We start from the raw sequence: 18,699 nt of genomic DNA, 5'->3' as shown, positions 1-18,699 counted from the left end.
AGAGTATACTGCTCATGCAGCTAAGTCAATTCTTAGACACTGTAAGTGCAGTGTGGCCATATAAAGTATTTGGGCTGTGGGAGTTTGTCATTACCAACTCCACAGCTCCATGATGACGCCACTGAAGTCTGGGACGTTTGGTATCTAACTTCTTGGCACAATAAACGCACACTGATGCCAGTGTTGGATTTATTGAAAAATGCACCCAGAGGGCATCTTAGAGATGCCCCCTGTATTTTAGCCAAAGTTCTAGTGCAGGACTGACTGGACTGTGCCAGCCTGCCACTTCCAGGCAAGTTTCTGACCTCATGGGCTGACAGGCTCAGGCCTCTTGTTACAGTGCCCCAGGGCACTCCAGCTAGTGGAAATGTGTGCCACCCACCTCCCCCTCAACCCCCCTCCCCACCCCCCCCCCCATCCCCCCACCCTGCCCCAGACAAAGCTTCATTTTTGGCAGCAAGTCCGGGGGGGAAAATTAGGGAAAACAAGGAGGAGTGACTACTGCAGCTGGCACCAGAGCTGCAGTGACCCCCTCCTTGCAAAATGCTCCATCTTGGTTTGGAGGACAGGGACCAATAGGGTTAGGTCTGTGTCCCCCTCCCCAAAGGGAGTGAACACCGAAAGGGTGTAGTCACCGTCAGGGACAGTAACCATTGGCTACTGCCCTCTCACCCCTGTAACGCCGCTAAATCCAGGATTTAAGGGCTCCCCTGAACCTAGCTCGTGAGATTCCTGGTGACCTTAAGAAGAAGAAAAGGACTGCTAAGCCAAACCTCAGCAGAGAAGACTGAAGACACCAACTGACCTGGCTCCAGCACCACAGGCCTGGCTCCAGTTTCTGAAGCCCTGTAACCAAAAGTTGACGCATCCTGTAGGACCAGAGACCTCTTAAAATCCTCAAGATGACTACCTGCACCCCAGAGGACCAAGATCTCCCATGGACAGCGGCCTTGTCCAGAAGGAAACACCAGCAAAGGATTCCAGAACCGCCCTGGATCTGGGTGTCCTGCCCATTCTGCACCCGATGCCAACTGCCCATGTAGGGGTGGCCCAACTGTCTAGAACTGGCCCCCAGGCGATTCTGAGCAAGTCCCCACCCTGGGTTGACCCCTCCTGTCCAACACGATGATGCCTGCAGCCTAATTCCGGAGGGACCCCCCTGACTGCGACAGAACCGGACAAAGACTCCAGATGCCAAAAGGTACCCCTGCACCCGCAGCCCCCTGGCCTTGGGGAATCTGACCTTTGGTGCAGCAGTGTCCATCAGGTGGCCCTCCTCCTTGTCCACCTTGTGTTTTCTGGAACCCACCCCCTGGACTTCGCCTGCATCATCTTAGTGACCCCAAGTGTCTCCCTATAGGAAAGCATTGGGAGCCAGATGCTGTATTTGCTTCCTGCACCCGGTCACCCCTGCGCCGCTGAGGGTGTATGTTTGGTGCTGACCTATGGCCTCCCCTCACCGGTGCTCCTGTAAAACCTCCAAGTCTACCTTCCGATGATGCGGGTACTTATCTGCAAGCAGGCCTGATTCCGAGTGCCCCCAGTCTCCATAGGAACCCATGTTAGATCTACCTCAACTTTGAACTCTGCACCCGGCCAGCCCACAATTGCTAGTTGTGGGTGTTTGGGGTTAACTTGAACCTCAACCTGTGGACATCCTAAACCCCGGAGTCTGGAACTGTAAGTAACTGTACTTACCTTGAAACTGTGCTAACTTTTCTTCTCCGAGAACTGTTTCTGAAAATTGCACTGTCCACTTTTAAAACAGATGTTTGTTTCAATTTGGCAAGTCAAGAAAATAGCAAAGTGGTATTGATACATATGTTGGACACTTACTTGCAAATGTACTTACCTGCAACTTGAATCTTGTGGTTCTAGAAATAAAGAAACAAAATATATTTTTGCTATATAAAAGCAATTGGCCTTGAGTTAGTCATTGAGTGTGTGAAGCTCTTGACCAAACAATTGCTTGCCTAAAAATAGTCGATACACTTTTGGGTCTACTTGAGGGTGCTGGAAACTACATGGTTCTGTATGTGAGATGAGTCATCTCTTGCATTTATCACAATACATCTACAGGCTATCATAAGTGAGACATGAGGAGCTTCTCATAAGTAGGTTCTTCTGAAACTCATTTACACTCACAGTTTGAGGTAATGCTTTGTACTCATTGCCTCACTCAGTGTGATCCCTTGCTACAGTGGAGATATTTAAGTCACTATGTGTACTCCAAGATGTTGCAGAGTTGTTTCAGAGCATATCCCTTAGCCTTTTACTATAGCAATGTTGTCATCATTGGTTCAAATAGTATTGCTGTAACCCAGAGCTATAACCCAACCTTACCATATGAAGGCTGTTACTTTGAATTGATGTTTGAAGCACAATGAAATCATCATTCATGTCATCCATCTGGAATGTCCAACTTTATTGCAGACATAAGAGCTTTACACCCCTGCATCACTACATAAGACATGAATAGATTTTGATCAAGAACTGGTAACCATGTATTTTGACAGCTTTTGTGCTGAAACACTTAAAGATGCATTTGTGTATATGACATTTAATCTTGAGACCTCACTCACATTGATATTACAGGATTAAGGGAAGGTATTCCATGAAGTGAAAGCACAGGTGCCACTGTTACTCATTGGATTAAAGTTCACTGTTTTATGGTTCGAATTAAATAGCAAACTATTTTTTTTTAAAGATTCAATTAAGAGTTTGCCAACCACAGGGGCCTACAGTATCACACCAGAAGAGGTATCTTTATTGAATAAATCTGTATTATGTTTGATGCTTTTATGAACATAGTAATAGAGCCTTATTCCCAGAAAATAGTTCTTCCTCTTTTCTGGCCAGGTGATTTTTGAATATTAGGTCTCCAGTACCTTATAGCTGGTCAGCTTCATGCTGACTTTGGCATTACTTCAGCTGTCAACCATGCTTATGTTTTTGGTAACCAGCCTTCTGGGAGTTTGTTTCCCTTTGGGACCGTCTGCCATTGTTTGCACGGAAGTGAAGGGGCGTTCATCATTGGCTTCAATTGTTTTGATGCACAATGGCCGTTGTGGCTTCACTGCCACAGGGATCTCTTCAGCCTCCTTGGTGATGTGAGACTTACCTGGCACAACTTAGCTTTGGTATCTGGTGGCACAGTTTACCACTCTCACTGGTATTTAGATTAGCAGGGTAAAGGTACAGTGTTTGTACCCTGTACATTAATCTTGCATCATTGCTGTACTTACTCCCTGTACATTCATGTTTTTAATTGATCAGCAGTAACTTGTTGTTCCATGTGCACTCAACAAAACATGAAAACACGTTTTCCTTTTCATTATTCAGACTACATTTTTAGCATATTCACAGTATTTGTATTCACTTTTCAATATTGTTTGATTTGGGTTTGTGAAATAGTATACAACATAGTGTATCGCTTTTCTAAATACTTTTTTTCATCATCTAGAGACAATAACGGAAACTCATTTGATCTTTCACCGCTTTCGCGACATTCTGAAAATTGGGAGGCCATTACAAAGTCTGGATCCACTGAGAAGTATTTCATAAATATCTGCAGTTCTTTAGTCCCAGAGAATGGTAAGGAAGTATTCACTGCCATTCAGCTTTTTTATGGTTCTTGTTTGAGAGCTTTGTTATGGCAGAGTCAACACATAGAAGAGGTTTGAAAGTTTTACAATGCTTGAATTCATATTTTGCTATGGACCAGTGGTTCTTAAACATTTTAATGCCGCGCCCCCCCAGTGGGGAAAATAAAATCATTGGGCCCTCCTTCAGAATTTTTCACAATTATTCTATTACGTTGCCAATGTTTAAATATGTCTATACTTATTTAAACATTGCAGTTAAGTTCTTTTACCTTTTTAAAAACGTAATAAATGTTTTTTCTGCTTAAAAGAGCAGTGTTATTTGCATAATGCCTCTTTTGGCCAGAGCTTGGCGCCCCCCCGGACCACTTAAGGCCCACAGAGGGGGCCCGCCCCCCAGTTTGAAGACCCTTGCTATAGACTGTGTGTCCAACGAGATTTAGCATGGTGGATTGTTTTCCACACACCATTTCAACTTCATTAGTATTGAAGAATATGCTGGTGATATTTCTGAAGTTCATAATTACTCCAGGATTCGTTTGTTGATCATATTTTAGCCTGTTCAATATTTTGAATTCATGTACTTTCTTATTGAGTAGCAAAAAACTGAGTGACTTGTGCTCAAATATGTGGGGAGAAGATAATTTTGATGCATGGACTGTACCACTGTGGGGGACTAGGATACTGACTAATCACTCATCTAGGTAATGGTCAATGTACAGTCCCTAATGATTTAGATTGCAGACACCACTTCCTTAAAATTAGAAAAGTTATGGAAGGCTAGGTTCAACCCAAAGGTTAGCACCTCATATTAGTAGTGAACACTCCATCCTAAATACTGAGCAGACCTACTGCACAGTAAGCTTCAGGGGCCACAAAGGGATGTGAAAAGGCTTCATTTTAAAGCTGTAGCATCTGCTATGAATATGTCACGATTTCATTATCTCTCAGGATCACTTGCTCCTGTACTTCCACCAGAAGGTCATATGAGACTGAATCTGAGCACTGAAGGCAAAATGGAAGAGAGGGTTTTACTGATTTCCTCACCACAAGCCACACCACCCAGTGGGCCATGAGAACTTGTTAATGTCAAGAAAAATATTAACCAAAGTTAAAATTATGGCCACCTCGAGGTTTACAAAGGATCTTATTGTTTGGAATATGTAATTTGTGTTTTCAAATTAAATGTAGTGTAAGAAAAATGTCACCTATGTTTTTATTTGATCATTTCTCTCTCCCTTGGTGCATTTTAGATCACCAACTTTCACTGTGCCTCTTTGGAGTTACATCTGAGGTCCAGTCAGCTTCTCCGATATGCACTTTTGAGGTCAGCTGTGGGTTTTCAACATCAGTGTTTTTGCAGGCCTATCTGTCTCAGCATTTGAGTCCCACTTCAACTCAGCACAACAAAATACTTGAGAGAAAGAGCCTTAAGGTGGGGAGCAAAGAGACTCAATGCAAGAAGGAAAATAGTTGTCGTTGTGTTGATATTATCTTTCAACTTACCATAGAATGGCAGGCAAAAGACATGACTTGCTAAAAATAGCAAATCTTGCCGTACTGATTTGTTATGTTGACAAGTTCAGCTGGGAAGAAACCTCTGTTTTTAATCCACTATTATGGACTGTGGGGAGTACATTACACAACCTTCCTCCACCTGATACTGATGTTAGCTGATTATGCCATTAGAATTTCTTGTTACTGTTCGCCCTTCCTTTAGCGCCTTCTGTTGCTGACAACGTTGGTTCAGGTATCGCTTTTGAAAAGTTAGTTCAATTCAGACCTGTATTATGCTGTAAATGAGGAAATCCAAGTAGCCATGTTTTGCCTCAGTCAGTGAGTTTATTTGACAACCTATTCCTATTCTCCTCCTTGTGTTGGATACATTTCTGGACCTCTTGAGCAACAATCGTTTAGGGTTACTCATAGTATCTGCCTTTCAGCACTGAACAGACTAGTTTTGGTTTGCCTTCTGGCCCAAAATTAAAAATGTTTGTCCCTACCTGCTACTTCGATGGCAGTTCTCCCTGGCCTAGCTTCAATGCTGTCAAAGATGAGCCATATTGAGTTCCAAGACAAGTACTATCTGATAGAGACTTTTAGTTGCAGATTCCTTACCTTAGAATTTCCTCCGGGCGTCAGTCTGGATTAGGAGATTTTTCTTCGAGCAGTACCCCTGCGTGTCGTTAGGTGGCATCAGTGGTCTTCATGTCCGTCGTTGGCGTTGTGGTCGCTGAATGTGATGCCATAGTTCGTATATAGGCGCCACCGCGGCATGCTGACATCAGTTCTTTTCTTTCTGCTCCAGCCTATGCGCAGATCTGAAGAGAGATACCCCTACAGCTGCTTTTTGACTGGCCTTTTGATCTTTTGTCGAAGTTTTTTTACTTCTTGGTGCGTCGAGGATGTTGTCACGGAAGACCGGCTTAGAGCACTGTGACTCCTGTCACCCAGTGATGTCCGTGACGGATCTGCACCTCGTGTGTCTGTAGTGTTTGGAGCCCGACCACAACCTAAAGTCACACTCTGACTGCCGGGCCATGAATCTGAAGGCTTTGAGGAAGTGGTCCCTAAAGATACTTGTGGCACTGCACCCGGGTCAGCATCTCGCTCAGTCAAGAAGACGGTCCTGAGCCCACTCACGGAGCCATCACCAGTCGTCATTGTCCCATTCAAAATCATCAGAACATTCAGGTAAACACAAGAAGAAGTCGAAGAAGCACAAGCACTCTTTGACTTCGCTCTGTCGGTGGGACTACGAGATGTGGGAGACGGAGCATCCTTGCTCTCTAGGCCTTTGTTTTTGGAGCCTACTTCTGGGTCGGCTCCACGCCTTTGCAAGAGCTGGAGCCACACCTGCCCAATTGAAGGAATTTCACGTGTCCATGTGCCTCATCTTTGGGCAGTCTGCACCTGTCGGAGCACCTTCAAGCCCCGCAGGGGACCCTTTGGGTTCTGTGCCAGTGGTTTCGGCCTCGGCTCCAGGGGGCACCCAGGGACCCGCTTCCAGATCTGGACTGGCGTCGGTCGTACCATTGCGACCTTCCCCGATGTCGGTTCTGGCATTGACACTCTTGACGTCGCCCGGGACCGCAGGCGACATCCATCCCATACTCATTGCTGACTCCGACATGGAGCCAGAGCGATGCCGATTCAGACTTCGACAGGGATCTTGCTCCCTAGGTCAGATACTGACCCTTATTCCTATGGGTACGAGTTCAGTGAGAATATGGAGGGTTAGCTGCAGCCATTCGAATACCAGCTTGAAGACCCCATGAACTGGCCTCAGGAACTGGGTGAAGCAAGCAATCTGGATACCTCCCCTGGCACTGGTATGCTTTCTGTTCCTACCCCTTTTGTCCTTTAATGTAGCCCTCACTGATGTCCTGCTGGGGATCTGGTCCGAACACCGCACAGAAGCTCCTGTCAACAGGACAATAGCCCTCCGCCATAGGCCTGAGCCTAAAGACCTGGCTTTCCTGATCCAACACCCTACTCCCGAGAGGTTGGTCATCCAAGCCTCAACATCCCATGGGCTTTCCCTTCCGCTTCCTCGATAGGGAAACCAGGAGGCTGGATTACTTTGTAAAGAAGCTGTTTTCTTCCTCTAGCCTGGCAATACGGTCCATGAACACCAAATGCCTTTTAGGCCGCTACACCCTTACTTTATGGGAAACGGATTTGCAAGTGCTGCCACAGGTCCTGGAGAAGGACCAGCCCTTTTTCTCCCACGCTGTTGCTAATGGGAGAGAAGCAGCTAAGTTCACGATCAGATGTGGGCTGGATGCGACCGACTCTCTAGGCAGATCGATTGCTTTGACGGCCATGGGGTGCCACGCCTGGTTAAAGACATCTGGCTTTCTTGGGATGTCCAATCTACACTGAAGGACATGCAGTTTGATGGCACTCGTCTCTTCGGAGACAAAGCAGACTTTGCGCTCTAGGTGTCCCAGGCTATGGCCCAGTCCCTCTGATGTGCGGCTGCCACCCTCCCCCCCCCCCCCCCCCCCCCCTCAGTCTGCTTTTCACCCCCTTCTTGGCTATGGAACGGGTGCCCAGCCACGTCCGTTCCCCGCCAGCCACAGTGCCATGCATTCTGCCCAGCCTCTGAGTGGCCGGGGTTGTGGGATCCAGCACCTGTGTGGATCAAGGAGCCAGCGGCCTAGCCAGTCCACTGCACACCCCTCAGCCGCAGCCTCCAAACCTTCCTAGTCTGACGCTTCCCCACCAGGGACCAGTCTGTGGCAGGATTCGCTATCACCTGCCCTTCTGGCACACTATCACATCCGACAGGTGGGCTTTGCAAATAGTCCGATGGGGCTACTCCCTCTCTTTTAAGGGCATCATTACCTCCTGCACCCTGCTGATGACACATGCTAGATGCATATGCCATTTAAGCAGTGAGACTTGAAGTTCCAGTGGGCGTGCAGCATCAGGGGAATCTCTCTGACATGATCCAGATCTCGGAGGGGATTGCACAAGATCTGCAGTGGTGGATTTCGAACTGCAGTTGAGGCAGAGCCCTTTCCCTTACCCAACCAGATCTGACCATAGTGACAGATGCATCACTCCTGGTATGGGGCGGCCACATGGGAGAGGTGGAGATCAGAGGTGCCTGGTCTCCGGTGGAGTCTGAGCTCCATGTCTGTCTTTTGGAGCTCAGAGCGATCAGACTAGCATTGAAGGCATTCCTTCCATCTCTCAAAGAAAGTGGTGCAGGTGTTCATGGACAACACCACCGCCTTGTGGTACTGCAACAAGCAGAACAGAGTGGGGCCGTGGACTCTGTCAGGCAGCTTTGCTCTCTGGACATGGCTGGAACATCAGAGCATATCCCTGGTGGTTCAGTATCTGGCGGGTTCTCTGAACCCCAGAGTGGACGAACTCAGCCACCAATGCCTGGTCGATCATGTATGTCATCTCCATCTGGAGGTGGGGCAAGGTCTCTTCCAGCAGTAGGGAGAGCTTTTGTTAGATCTGTTCATCTCTGCAGAGAACGTGCAATGTCAGATTTTGACATTCTGCCCGAAGTCTGAAATATTATCTTGGCAGCCAGGTGCCCCTCCACCAAAACAGTAAACGCCTGTCCATGGAACAAATTTGTGGCACAGTGTACAAACAAGTCTGTTGCTCCCCTCTTTCTGAGGTTCTTTTGTTTGTTCTTTCTCCGGCCCAGCAAGGCTCTGCTCTGGACACCCTCAAGGTTTAATTGTTTGCCTGCCGTCTCAGCTTTTCTCTGATTGCCTGACCTCCTTGTTTAAATCTCCCATTGTTGGAAGATTTCTTAAGGCTTGTTCCCATCTGTTTCCTCCTCCTCTGTTCATAATGCCCCAATGAGATTTGAACTTAGTTCTTACTTTTCTGATGTGTGCTCCTTTTGAGACACTTCACAACTGCCCACTTTGCCTGCTTACTCTGAAAACAGTCTTCCTTGTAGCTATCACCTTTGCCCACAGAGTGAGTGAGCTGCAGGCTCTATCCTTGAAGCCACCTTTCATCTCTATCCATCCTGGCAAGGTGGTGCTTCGTACCAGGGCTTCTTTTCTACCTAAGGTAGTCAAGCCCTTTTATGTAGGCCAGTCCATCACCTTGCCTATTTGTTTGCACCCCCACTTCCTTCTAAGCAAGAGGAGAGACTCCACCGCCTGGGCCCAAAAAAAGCATTGGCATTCTATCATGAACATACCAAAGAGTCCTAGGTGGATGATAAACACCCTGTTAGTTATGTGGGTCCGAAAAAACATCAGGCTGTGCAGAAGAGAACCATCTCTAGATGTGTTGTTCTCTGCAATAAAATGGAATTGGCCAAAAAGCAACCCTCGGAGGGCTTTCATGCTCACTGTATTAGAGCAGCAGCTGCAACCACTGCATTAGCACGCAAAGTTCCAGTCCCGGACATCTGTCAGACAGCAACGTGATCGTACTTCCACACGTTTACCAAACACTACTGCCTGGACAGTCGGGTCCAAAGATATTTACACTATTAGCAAAATAATCTCTTACAAGAAATTATATATACATAATTGCATTGCAGATCGTTCTTTGACAAATGAAAATTCATAAATATAACTTTTTGTACTTTGTCCCTACTTTACCCGTTTGGTCCTGCAGAACTTCCTAGTATGATCTTGGTTCGCAGACACTTCTCCAGGGATGGTATTGCTTGGGTATCTATTCTAAGGTAAGGAATTTGCAACTAGATGTCTCTATCAGATCTTAGATGTCTGATAGATACTTCTAGTTGCAGATTCCTTACCTTAGAATTTCCCCTATTCGTCAGACTGGATCTGGAGATTTTTATTCGAGCAATACCCTGGCGCACCATCAGGTGGCTTCGGTATCGATTTAACTGGTTGTTATATTCTAGTTTCAGATTCCTTACCGGCCCACTCATCCTCCCCACTCTGCAAACTGATTTCTAGAGACAGGCACTTCCTTTTCAGATCCCTAGTTGTGGAGCACCAGGATCAGTGTTCTTCATGGCTCTGCGCTTCTAGTGTGGAAAGTTGTGAAAAGAAACTGACATTTAGTGTGCTGGGGTGCTGCCTGTATAGGACCCCCAACATCGCATTCGGCGACCACAACAGCATTGACAGACATAGGGTCGACCAACACCAACTAGTGGCACACAGGTGTACTGCTCGAAGAAAAAATCTCTGGATCCAGACTGATGCGTTGGGGAAATTCTAAAGATAAAGAATCTGCAACTAGAATGTCTCTACCAGATAATTTGCTACCGAAGGTAAGTAAGTTGTTTGGCAGATATGCTTAGACTCTGGCTATTGAGGTAACACTTTCTCCACTGAAGAAGGACATAAATGTTCTGAGAGCCCTAACCAAAACCTTCCTCCCTAAGTAGCCCCCGTTGCAGGAACTTTGGAATGAATCCTATTCAAATCTTCGGGGATGAGTATGTCTTTGTTATGGGAATCCTCTAACTCAGTCTGTGGGAATAATGACAACTTCCATCAAAGGAAAAGCTTTGTCATCCTGGATGGATATGCATATCAAATGTTTTTACCACAGGAAGGAATATATTGTTTGGTGGTCTTCCAAGCAGAAAGGCTGATGCCAATATGACAGGGGCAAACTACAGATTGTACCTCTGCCATAAACGTGACCTGCATGTCTCAGTGCTCTTACAACATGCCAGGGGAGAGTATGAATTTATAGTCATACACCAAAAAGAAGTGGCTGCATAAAAGCTGCTAAGGTCCCTTGTACTGCATGCCCCACTCGTTTCTCTGTGTGGCAATATGCGTTTGAAATCTTTGCATGTTACACCGGAGAACAGTTATGAAGTAATGACCTTGCTGTTTGACAGGAATGCCTTCTTTGATTCATCACAGACGAAATGCTGCTTCAATTCAAAACTACAATGGTTGCAAGCAAATTACTGATCTCCTGTCCATATAGTAGTTTCCAAGCCAGAGTCCTCCTTTCAGTTGGCACACGTTTTCAGGGTTTCAAATAAAGACTGATTTTCACTCCTAGCCTCTTAGCTTTGCCTCCCCTTTCCCTGCTTCTTCTCACCACTCATGAGTGGCTTGATGAGGAAAATACCTAGCCGGCCTCATGAAGACTAGCAACTTTCAAAGACTTCACCACAGGGAATGCCTGCTACTCAAGTGTGGGTAAAACGTTTCGTCTAAAACTGCCACTGAACTCAAATCACCATTTTCTTTTGCATGCTGTTGATCAGAAATGACAGTGCTCTACAAATTTCACATGAACCTCTGTCAAGGCCACGTGTGTCTAAGTTGGTGTAGAGTTAAAGTTCTTGCCATGATCATCATTCACCATTTAGTCAACCCAGTGTGGTTTTGTGTTAAGGGACTTGTATCACAGTTCCCCTTACAGGTGCACTGAATATGTTTGCATATTGCTCCCTCACAGATTTCTAGTTAGTTGATATGTAAAGATCCACCAAGAAGTTTACTTCTTTCACATAGGTGACTAGCATCCTCCTAATCAATTCAAGGCATGAGTAATGGTTTGTGGGATCCTCTGGTTCATACTTTTTTGCCTTCAGCCCAAAATGAGGAGACAGACTACTGGCTCTCAACGTTAGCCTTCATGTACTCTTTATTGAATGTGCCTCAAGACTACTGGTTCTTAATGTTAGCCATCATGTAGTCTTTATTGAATGTGCCTCTCAGTTCCATGCTTAATGTTGAAAAGATGTTTCTGTGTGTCAAGTACTCCTTGGATACATAGAGGTTAGTACCCCAGTTTGGCACAGTGCCTATATAATTGTTGTAATGTTTAACAATAGCTAGAAGTTGCTGTTTTCCCTCCATGTCAAACTGTACCAGGAGTAATGCTTTTGTCTTTTTGGGAAGGCACATCTTCAGTGGCCCACGGTGGTGTCCACTTCACCCTCCAACTGATCAAGCTTATTTTTGAAGGTCGCTGTGTTGCATAAGAAATGAGGAACGAGGGCTTTGCCGCTGCACACCTTCACAATAGAGAGGAACAGCTTGCCTTTTCACCATTTCCTGGTACATGAGGCGGGAGCCCAGCAACAGCCCCTGACTAGTTGGAGATTGTCTGGATCTGATGTACATCACTATCTACATTTTGGGATGCCTGCCGTTCCTAAGGAAACTAGAATGACAATACAAACCTTCAGGAAAGCTGGTTTTGGTGAAGCTGATGTTGAAAGCCCTTTGCCACTTTCTCTTGGATCTGCCGCTTAGACGTTCGACTTACTCCAAGTATGGGGTGAAGGAGGAATATTAACAAAAATGTAATTGTAAGCACTAGGTCTCATTTCCCCAGCCTCTGCTGCATATGACATTATCTTAACTTCCATAGGATTATCATATCCTAGGCAAGTCTTTCATGACTGTTGACATTTCTGAATTTCTAAACTTCCTTGCCTATTTCTACTTCACTTGGCTTTTCCCACTCACTACAATTTAGAGGCAAGATAGCAACCTCCCATGTGAGAAAGTAGCCTCTTTCTAGCCTTGTTACCCCCACTTTTGGCCTGTTTGTGAGTGTATGTCAGGGTGTTTTCACTGTCTCACTGGGATCCTGCTAGCCAGGGCCCAGTGCTTATAGTGAAAACCCTATGTTTTCAGTATGTTTGTTATGTGTCACTGGGACCCTGCTAGTCAGGACCCCAGTGCTCATAAGTTTGTGGCCTATATGTATGTGTTCCCTGTGTGGTGCCTAACTGTCTAACTGAGGCTCTGCTAATCAGAACCTCAGTGGTTATGCTCTCTCATTTCTTTCAAATTGTCACTAACAGGCTAGTGACCAATTTTACCAATTTACATTGGCTTACTGGAACACCCTTATAATTCCCTAGTATATGGTACTAAGGTACCCAGGGTATTGGGGTTCCAGGAGATCCCTATGGGCTGCAGCATTTCTTTTGCCACCCATAGGGAGCTCTGACAATTCTTACACAGGCCTGCCACTGCAGCCTGAGTGAAATAACGTCCACGTTATTTCACAGCCATTTTACACTGCACTTAAGTAACTTATAAGTCACCTATATGTCTAACCTTTACCTGGTAAAGGTTGGGTGCTAAGTTACTTAGTGTGTGGACACCCTGGCACTAGCCAAGGTGCCCCCACATTGTTCAGGACCAATTCCACGGACTTTGTGAGTGCGGGGACACCATTACACGCGTGCACTACATATAGGTCACTACCTATATGTAGCTTCACAATGGTAACTCCGAATATGGCCATGTAATAGGTCTATGATCATGGAATTGCCCCCTCTATACCATCCTGGCATAGTTGGCACAATCCCATGATCCCAGTGGCCTGTAGCACAGACCCTGGTACTGCCAAACTGCCCTTCCTGGGGTTTCACTGCAGCTGCTGCTGCTGCCAACCCCTCAGACAGGCATCTGCCCTCCTGGGGTCCTGCCAGGCCTGGCCCAGGATGGCAGAACAAAGAACTTCCTCTGAGAGAGGGTGTTACACCCTCTCCCTTTGGAAAATGGTGTGAAGGCAGGGGAGGAGTAGCCTCCCCCAGCCTCTGGAAATGCTTTCTTGGGCACAGATGTGCCCAATTCTGCATAAGCCAGTCTACACTGGTTCAGGGGACCCCTTAGCCCTGCTCTGGTGCGAAACTGGACAAAGGAAAGGGGAGTGACCACTCCCCTGACCTGCACCTCCCCTTGGAGGTGTCCAGAGCTCCTCCAGTGTGCTCCAGACCTCTGCCATCTTGGAAACAGAGGTGCTGCTGGCACACTGGACTGCTCTGAGTGGCCAGTGCCACCAGGTGACGTCAGAGACTCCTTCTGATAGGCTCCTTCAGGTGTTGCTAGCCTATCCTCTCTCCTAGGTAGCCAAACCCACTTTTCTGGCTATTTAGGGTCTCTGTCTCTGGGGAAACTTTAGATAACGAATGCAAGAGCTCATCCGAGTTCCTCTGCATCTCTCTCTTCACCTTCTCCCAAGGAATCGACTGCTGACCGCGCTGGAAGCCTGCAAAACTACAACATAGTAGCAAAGACGACTACTGCAACTCTGTAACGCTGATCCTGCCGCCTTCTCGACTGTTTTCCTGGTGGTGCATGCTGTGGGGGTAGTCTGCCTCCTCTCTGCACTAGAAGCTCCGAAGAAATCTCCCGTGGGTCGACGGAATCTTCCCCCTGCAACCGCAGGCACCAAAAAGCTGCCTTACCGGTCCCTTGGGTCTCCTCTCAGCATGACGAGCGAGGTCCCTCGAATCCAGCAACTCTGTCCAAGTGGCCCCCACAGTCCAGTGACTCTTCAGTCCAAGTTTGGTGGAGGTAAGTCCTTGCCTCACCTCGCTAGACTGCATTGCTGGGAACCGCGACTTTTGCAGCTACTCCGGCCCCTGTGCACTTCCGGCGGAAATCCTTTGTGCACAGCCAAGCCTGGGTCCACGGCACTCTAACCTGCATTGCACGACTTTCTAAGTTGGTCTCCGGCGACGTGGGACTCCTTTGTGTAACTTCGGGTGAGCACCGTTTCATGCATCCTCGTAGTGCCTGTTTCTGGCACTTCTCCGGGTGCTACCTGCTGCTAAGAGGGCTCCTTGTCTTGCTCGACGTCCCCTCTACCTCCTGGTCCAATTTGCGACCTCCTGGTCCCTCCTGGGCCACAGCAGCGTCCAAAAACGCTAACCGCACGATTTGCAGCTAGCAAGGCTTGTTGGCGTTCTTTCGGCGGGAAAACACTTCTGCACGACTCTCCACGGCGAGAGGGATCCGTCCACCAAAGGGGAAGTCTCTAGCCCTTTTCGTTCCTGCAGAAACCTCAGCTTCTTCTGTCCAGTAGAAGCTTCTTTGCATCCACAGCTAGCATTTCCTGGGCATATGCCCATCTCTGACTTGCTTGTGACTTTTGGACTTGGTCCCCTTGTTCCACAGGTACCCTAGATTGGAAATCCATCGTTGTTGCATTGTTGGTTTGTGTCTTTCCTGCATTATTCCTCTAACACGACTTCTTTATCCTTAGGGGAACTTTAGTGCACTTTGCACTCACTTTTCAGGGTCTTGGGGAGGGTTATTTTTCTAACTCTCACTATTTTCTAATAGTCCCAGCGACCCTCTACAAGGTCACATAGGTTTGGGGTCCATTCGTGGTTCGCATTCCACTTTTGGAGTATATGGTTTGTGTTGCCCCTATCCCTATGTGTTCCCATTGCATCCTATTGTAACTATACATTGTTTGCACTGTTTTCTAAGACTATACTGCATATTTTTGCTATTGTGTATGTATATCTTATGTATATTTCCTATCCTCTCACTGAGGGTACACTCTAAGATACTTTGGCATATTGTCATAAAAATAAAGTACCTTTATTTTTAGTATAACTGTGTATTGTGTTTTCTTATGATATTGTGCATATGACACTAAGTGGTACTGTAGTAGCTTCACACGTCTCCTAGTTCAGCCTAAGCTGCTCTGCTAAGCTACCATTATCTATCAGCCTATGCTGCTAGACACCCTATACACTAATAAGGGATAACTGGGCCTGGTGCAAGGTGCAAGTACCCCTTGGTACTCACTACAAGCCAGTCCAGCCTCCTACATCCCACCCATGGTGGTAGTTTGAACTTAAATGCTAGTCATCATGTACTAAATGATATATTGAACTTCAGTGAATAAGTCCTATTCTTTGCTAAAATAACTTGAAGTGGTGGAACAATCACTTTTACTAAGTTTCAATGAGAACCAGTCTCCTGATAATACTTGCTAGAAGGGCTGCCTATTTGACAAAGAATCGCTGTCACCTTGACCTAACACTGGTAGCACGCGGTAATGGTTTCAAAATTCAGACCCGGATAAAATGATCTGCTAATAAAGGTAGGTATATTCAATTAAAAATGCTCCAAAAAAGGCATTCAATCAGCACTTTGACCAGTCAGAGCCAGTCACTATGACCTGAGAAACGCCTGTAGAATAGGACAGGTAAAATATGCAGGATTACATAAGCAAGAATCGGCTGCTAATCCAATGAGGTGGAAAAAGAAGTGTACATTTTCACCAGTGGTGGAACTGAAATCAGTAGTTCCTTCCCCCTTCAAGTGTGCCCCATCTTATTAGTTTTCCTCTGTACCTTATTTCTTCCACTAGCCACAACTCTTCCTACATTGAGCCCTGTATCCCTAGTTTTTTTTTTAATATAATTTTTTTATTAAGCATTCAGTATATCAATAACACAGTGTCATTGACAACCCCAAACATATAAGCCATCTTCATGAGGATATCACAATTCAGTAAGTGTCATACATTATGACCAATGATTACAGGATATTACATCAGAGATAAATGTTTTGTATCCTTCTTCCTATATTATATATTCTGGCATTAATGAACAAGTCCAGTCTAATTTGCAAGTTCTGGCATGTCATCTAGCAGAGGAATCTCAATTTCCTCCAGTTTTCTAATAATCCACCTCCATATTTGCAAGTCTTCCTCAGCATATTCATCCCTTCTATCCATACGGAACCTTTGTTCTTCTGCCACTGCCCATTCATTTACGTCCTCGAGCTGACCCTGTTCCCTAGGTGCCCTGTGTCTATAGTTAACACCAAGCTACCTTTTAGAGAGTTAGAGCTAGATATGGATTTGCATGTGGCTAAAGTGGACAGAGCGCTTTAGAAAGAGAAATTCACCTTGAGGAGCAGAGACCGGTAAATGAGTGGAAAGTTAGGGAGCAAAACAATGAAAAAAGAACAGCCCAAAAAATGAAGAGGTAAAACAGTAATGGAAAGAGAAGGAGTTGTAGGAGGCTTGTTAACACTCTGAAGCAGAACATGCTTGAATTATAGACTGCAAAGGTAGTATCTTTGTCAACAGGGAGCACTGCACCTCAGAATACTATTCATTTGTGCCAATTACAGCCTTGCAAGTTGAAATAGGTGAATGGGTTTGACCTGACATTAATATGCAAAAGTTAAGAGAACAAAAAACTGCTGCTTTCCTGAGTAAGTCCCCTTTGATGGCAAATGAAACAAATATGGGACTGAGTCACTACTTTAGAAAGAAGTGTGAGTGTATGAAAGATGCTGCACTTACAGAGAATTGGGCCGCCCCCTACTTAGCACTCTTAGAATGCAGAGCAAGAGATAATTGTGAAATTGGAGCAATTTGTTTATGGCATTCTTAAGAGTTTGAGTTGGCATGTGAGTGGCGAAGTAGAGAACCTTCTTAGCAACCTGTTGCTAGCCCAGCCTTTGGGTGTTTGCTCAGTGTGTTAATATCTGGATGACTCAGAGTTGACTCACTCCAGTGAGCTTGCAGATCTTGGTAATAAGGTGGTGGTGAAACCAATAAGACAGAACGGCCTAGATAGTGAAAAGCAATGGTGACCTGTATACCTGTCAGCAAGCTTTTCCGCCATGAGCCCCTCAGATCCTGTACATGGAACCAGGAGCAGGATAATGGTCCCACAGGTATCCTAAAATGTCTTTTGTAAAACCTATCTTCATTAAAATTGTAGGAGAGAAAAGGCACACATAGCTGGCCAACTTTAGAAACTTCCAAAATAAGTCAAACAAAATGTCACTGAACAATCAGTATAACCCTGCGTCCCAATGTATCATTACCTTCCTGCTTGTTCCACCAAATAATTATTTTGTTACATTTCTAATAACATTGGAAATAGCAACACTCCCAAATAACTCCAAAGTTATTTCAGTAGGCAAGGTGTGAGCTTAAAGATGAGGGGTTTTAAGCTATGCCAATATGTACACCAAATGTCTTTCTGTACAATCCCATCCCCCTTAAGGTCCTCATCATAGCAATTATGTGACCCCCTGGGCAGGATTAAGTCAACCCACTGTTACTTGATGCATGCCGGGTCCGATTTTGTGATGTCAAAGAGTTCTTCTTTCTAACCAATCTTGATTCAACTGCAGAAATTGTAGATTTTACACCCATCATTCTATGCTCAACTTGCTTGATATGTGATTCCACCATTGCAAAGCTTCTAAGCCATCATGTAAGGAGAAACCATAATTTCCGTTTGACACTTGGCCACATATAGAATCCATTTCTCCATCTTAATCTTCTTCCTTTCCCTCAACTTTGAGTCCTTGTTTATGGGTGGAAAAATTATTCCTTCACTTGCCTTTACTGTGCATCCGCTATGGTGCTCCCACAACCCTGGCACAGAAGCATCACAGTCAGATCAGTCAAATCTGCAGGCCTAAATGCCGCCTGGCTGTGAATATCCTGCCCTGTGCCTCCTGCTTATCCCCTTCGAGGCCACACCAGATCTGCTCCAACCTATAGCCCTGGTTAAGCAGTCCCACTTGAGGGCTATCTGGGATGTCAAATTCCTTTTCTGGCAGTAGCTTATCACATGGCTGATCCAGGTGAACTGCACTCACAGACTGCTCCACAACCAAGAGAATTTCATCCAGGCCGAGCCAACCATCTTTGTGGCAGGTATGGCACCAGAGACACATCTGCCCCCTTTAACTGTAACTAAACAGCAATTTAACCCCTTTCAGATGGACCCAGACTTCTTCCCAAGAGGTATTTTCCTTTAAAGCAGTACTTGTTTGAGCTAGCGGTTGAAGGTATGGCCCACCGTTAATTATTTTTGGGGACAGCACTTATTTTTCCTCAGCATACGTTGAGCAAGAGAGAG

The 18,699-nt window shown here is 45.8% G+C and overlaps 1 protein-coding gene across 1 annotated transcript in view; it reads left to right on the top strand.

Annotated features, from left to right (window-relative positions):
* The window catches only part of IGF2R (insulin like growth factor 2 receptor), a 1,086,527-nt gene that overhangs the window by 696,723 nt on the left and 371,105 nt on the right, over nucleotides 1-18,699 (top strand). Inside the window, exon 30 of the mRNA XM_069235138.1 lies at nucleotides 3,464-3,594. Coding sequence (XP_069091239.1) covers nucleotides 3,464-3,594 — 131 coding nt within the window. The remainder of the gene's footprint in view (nucleotides 1-3,463; nucleotides 3,595-18,699) is intronic.

Source organism: Pleurodeles waltl, chromosome 5 (assembly GCF_031143425.1).
Source record: "Pleurodeles waltl isolate 20211129_DDA chromosome 5, aPleWal1.hap1.20221129, whole genome shotgun sequence".
Lineage (NCBI taxonomy): Eukaryota > Metazoa > Chordata > Amphibia > Caudata > Salamandridae > Pleurodeles > Pleurodeles waltl.
The sequence above is the reverse complement of the archived record's forward strand: the minus strand, read 5'-3'. Positions and strand labels throughout refer to the sequence as shown.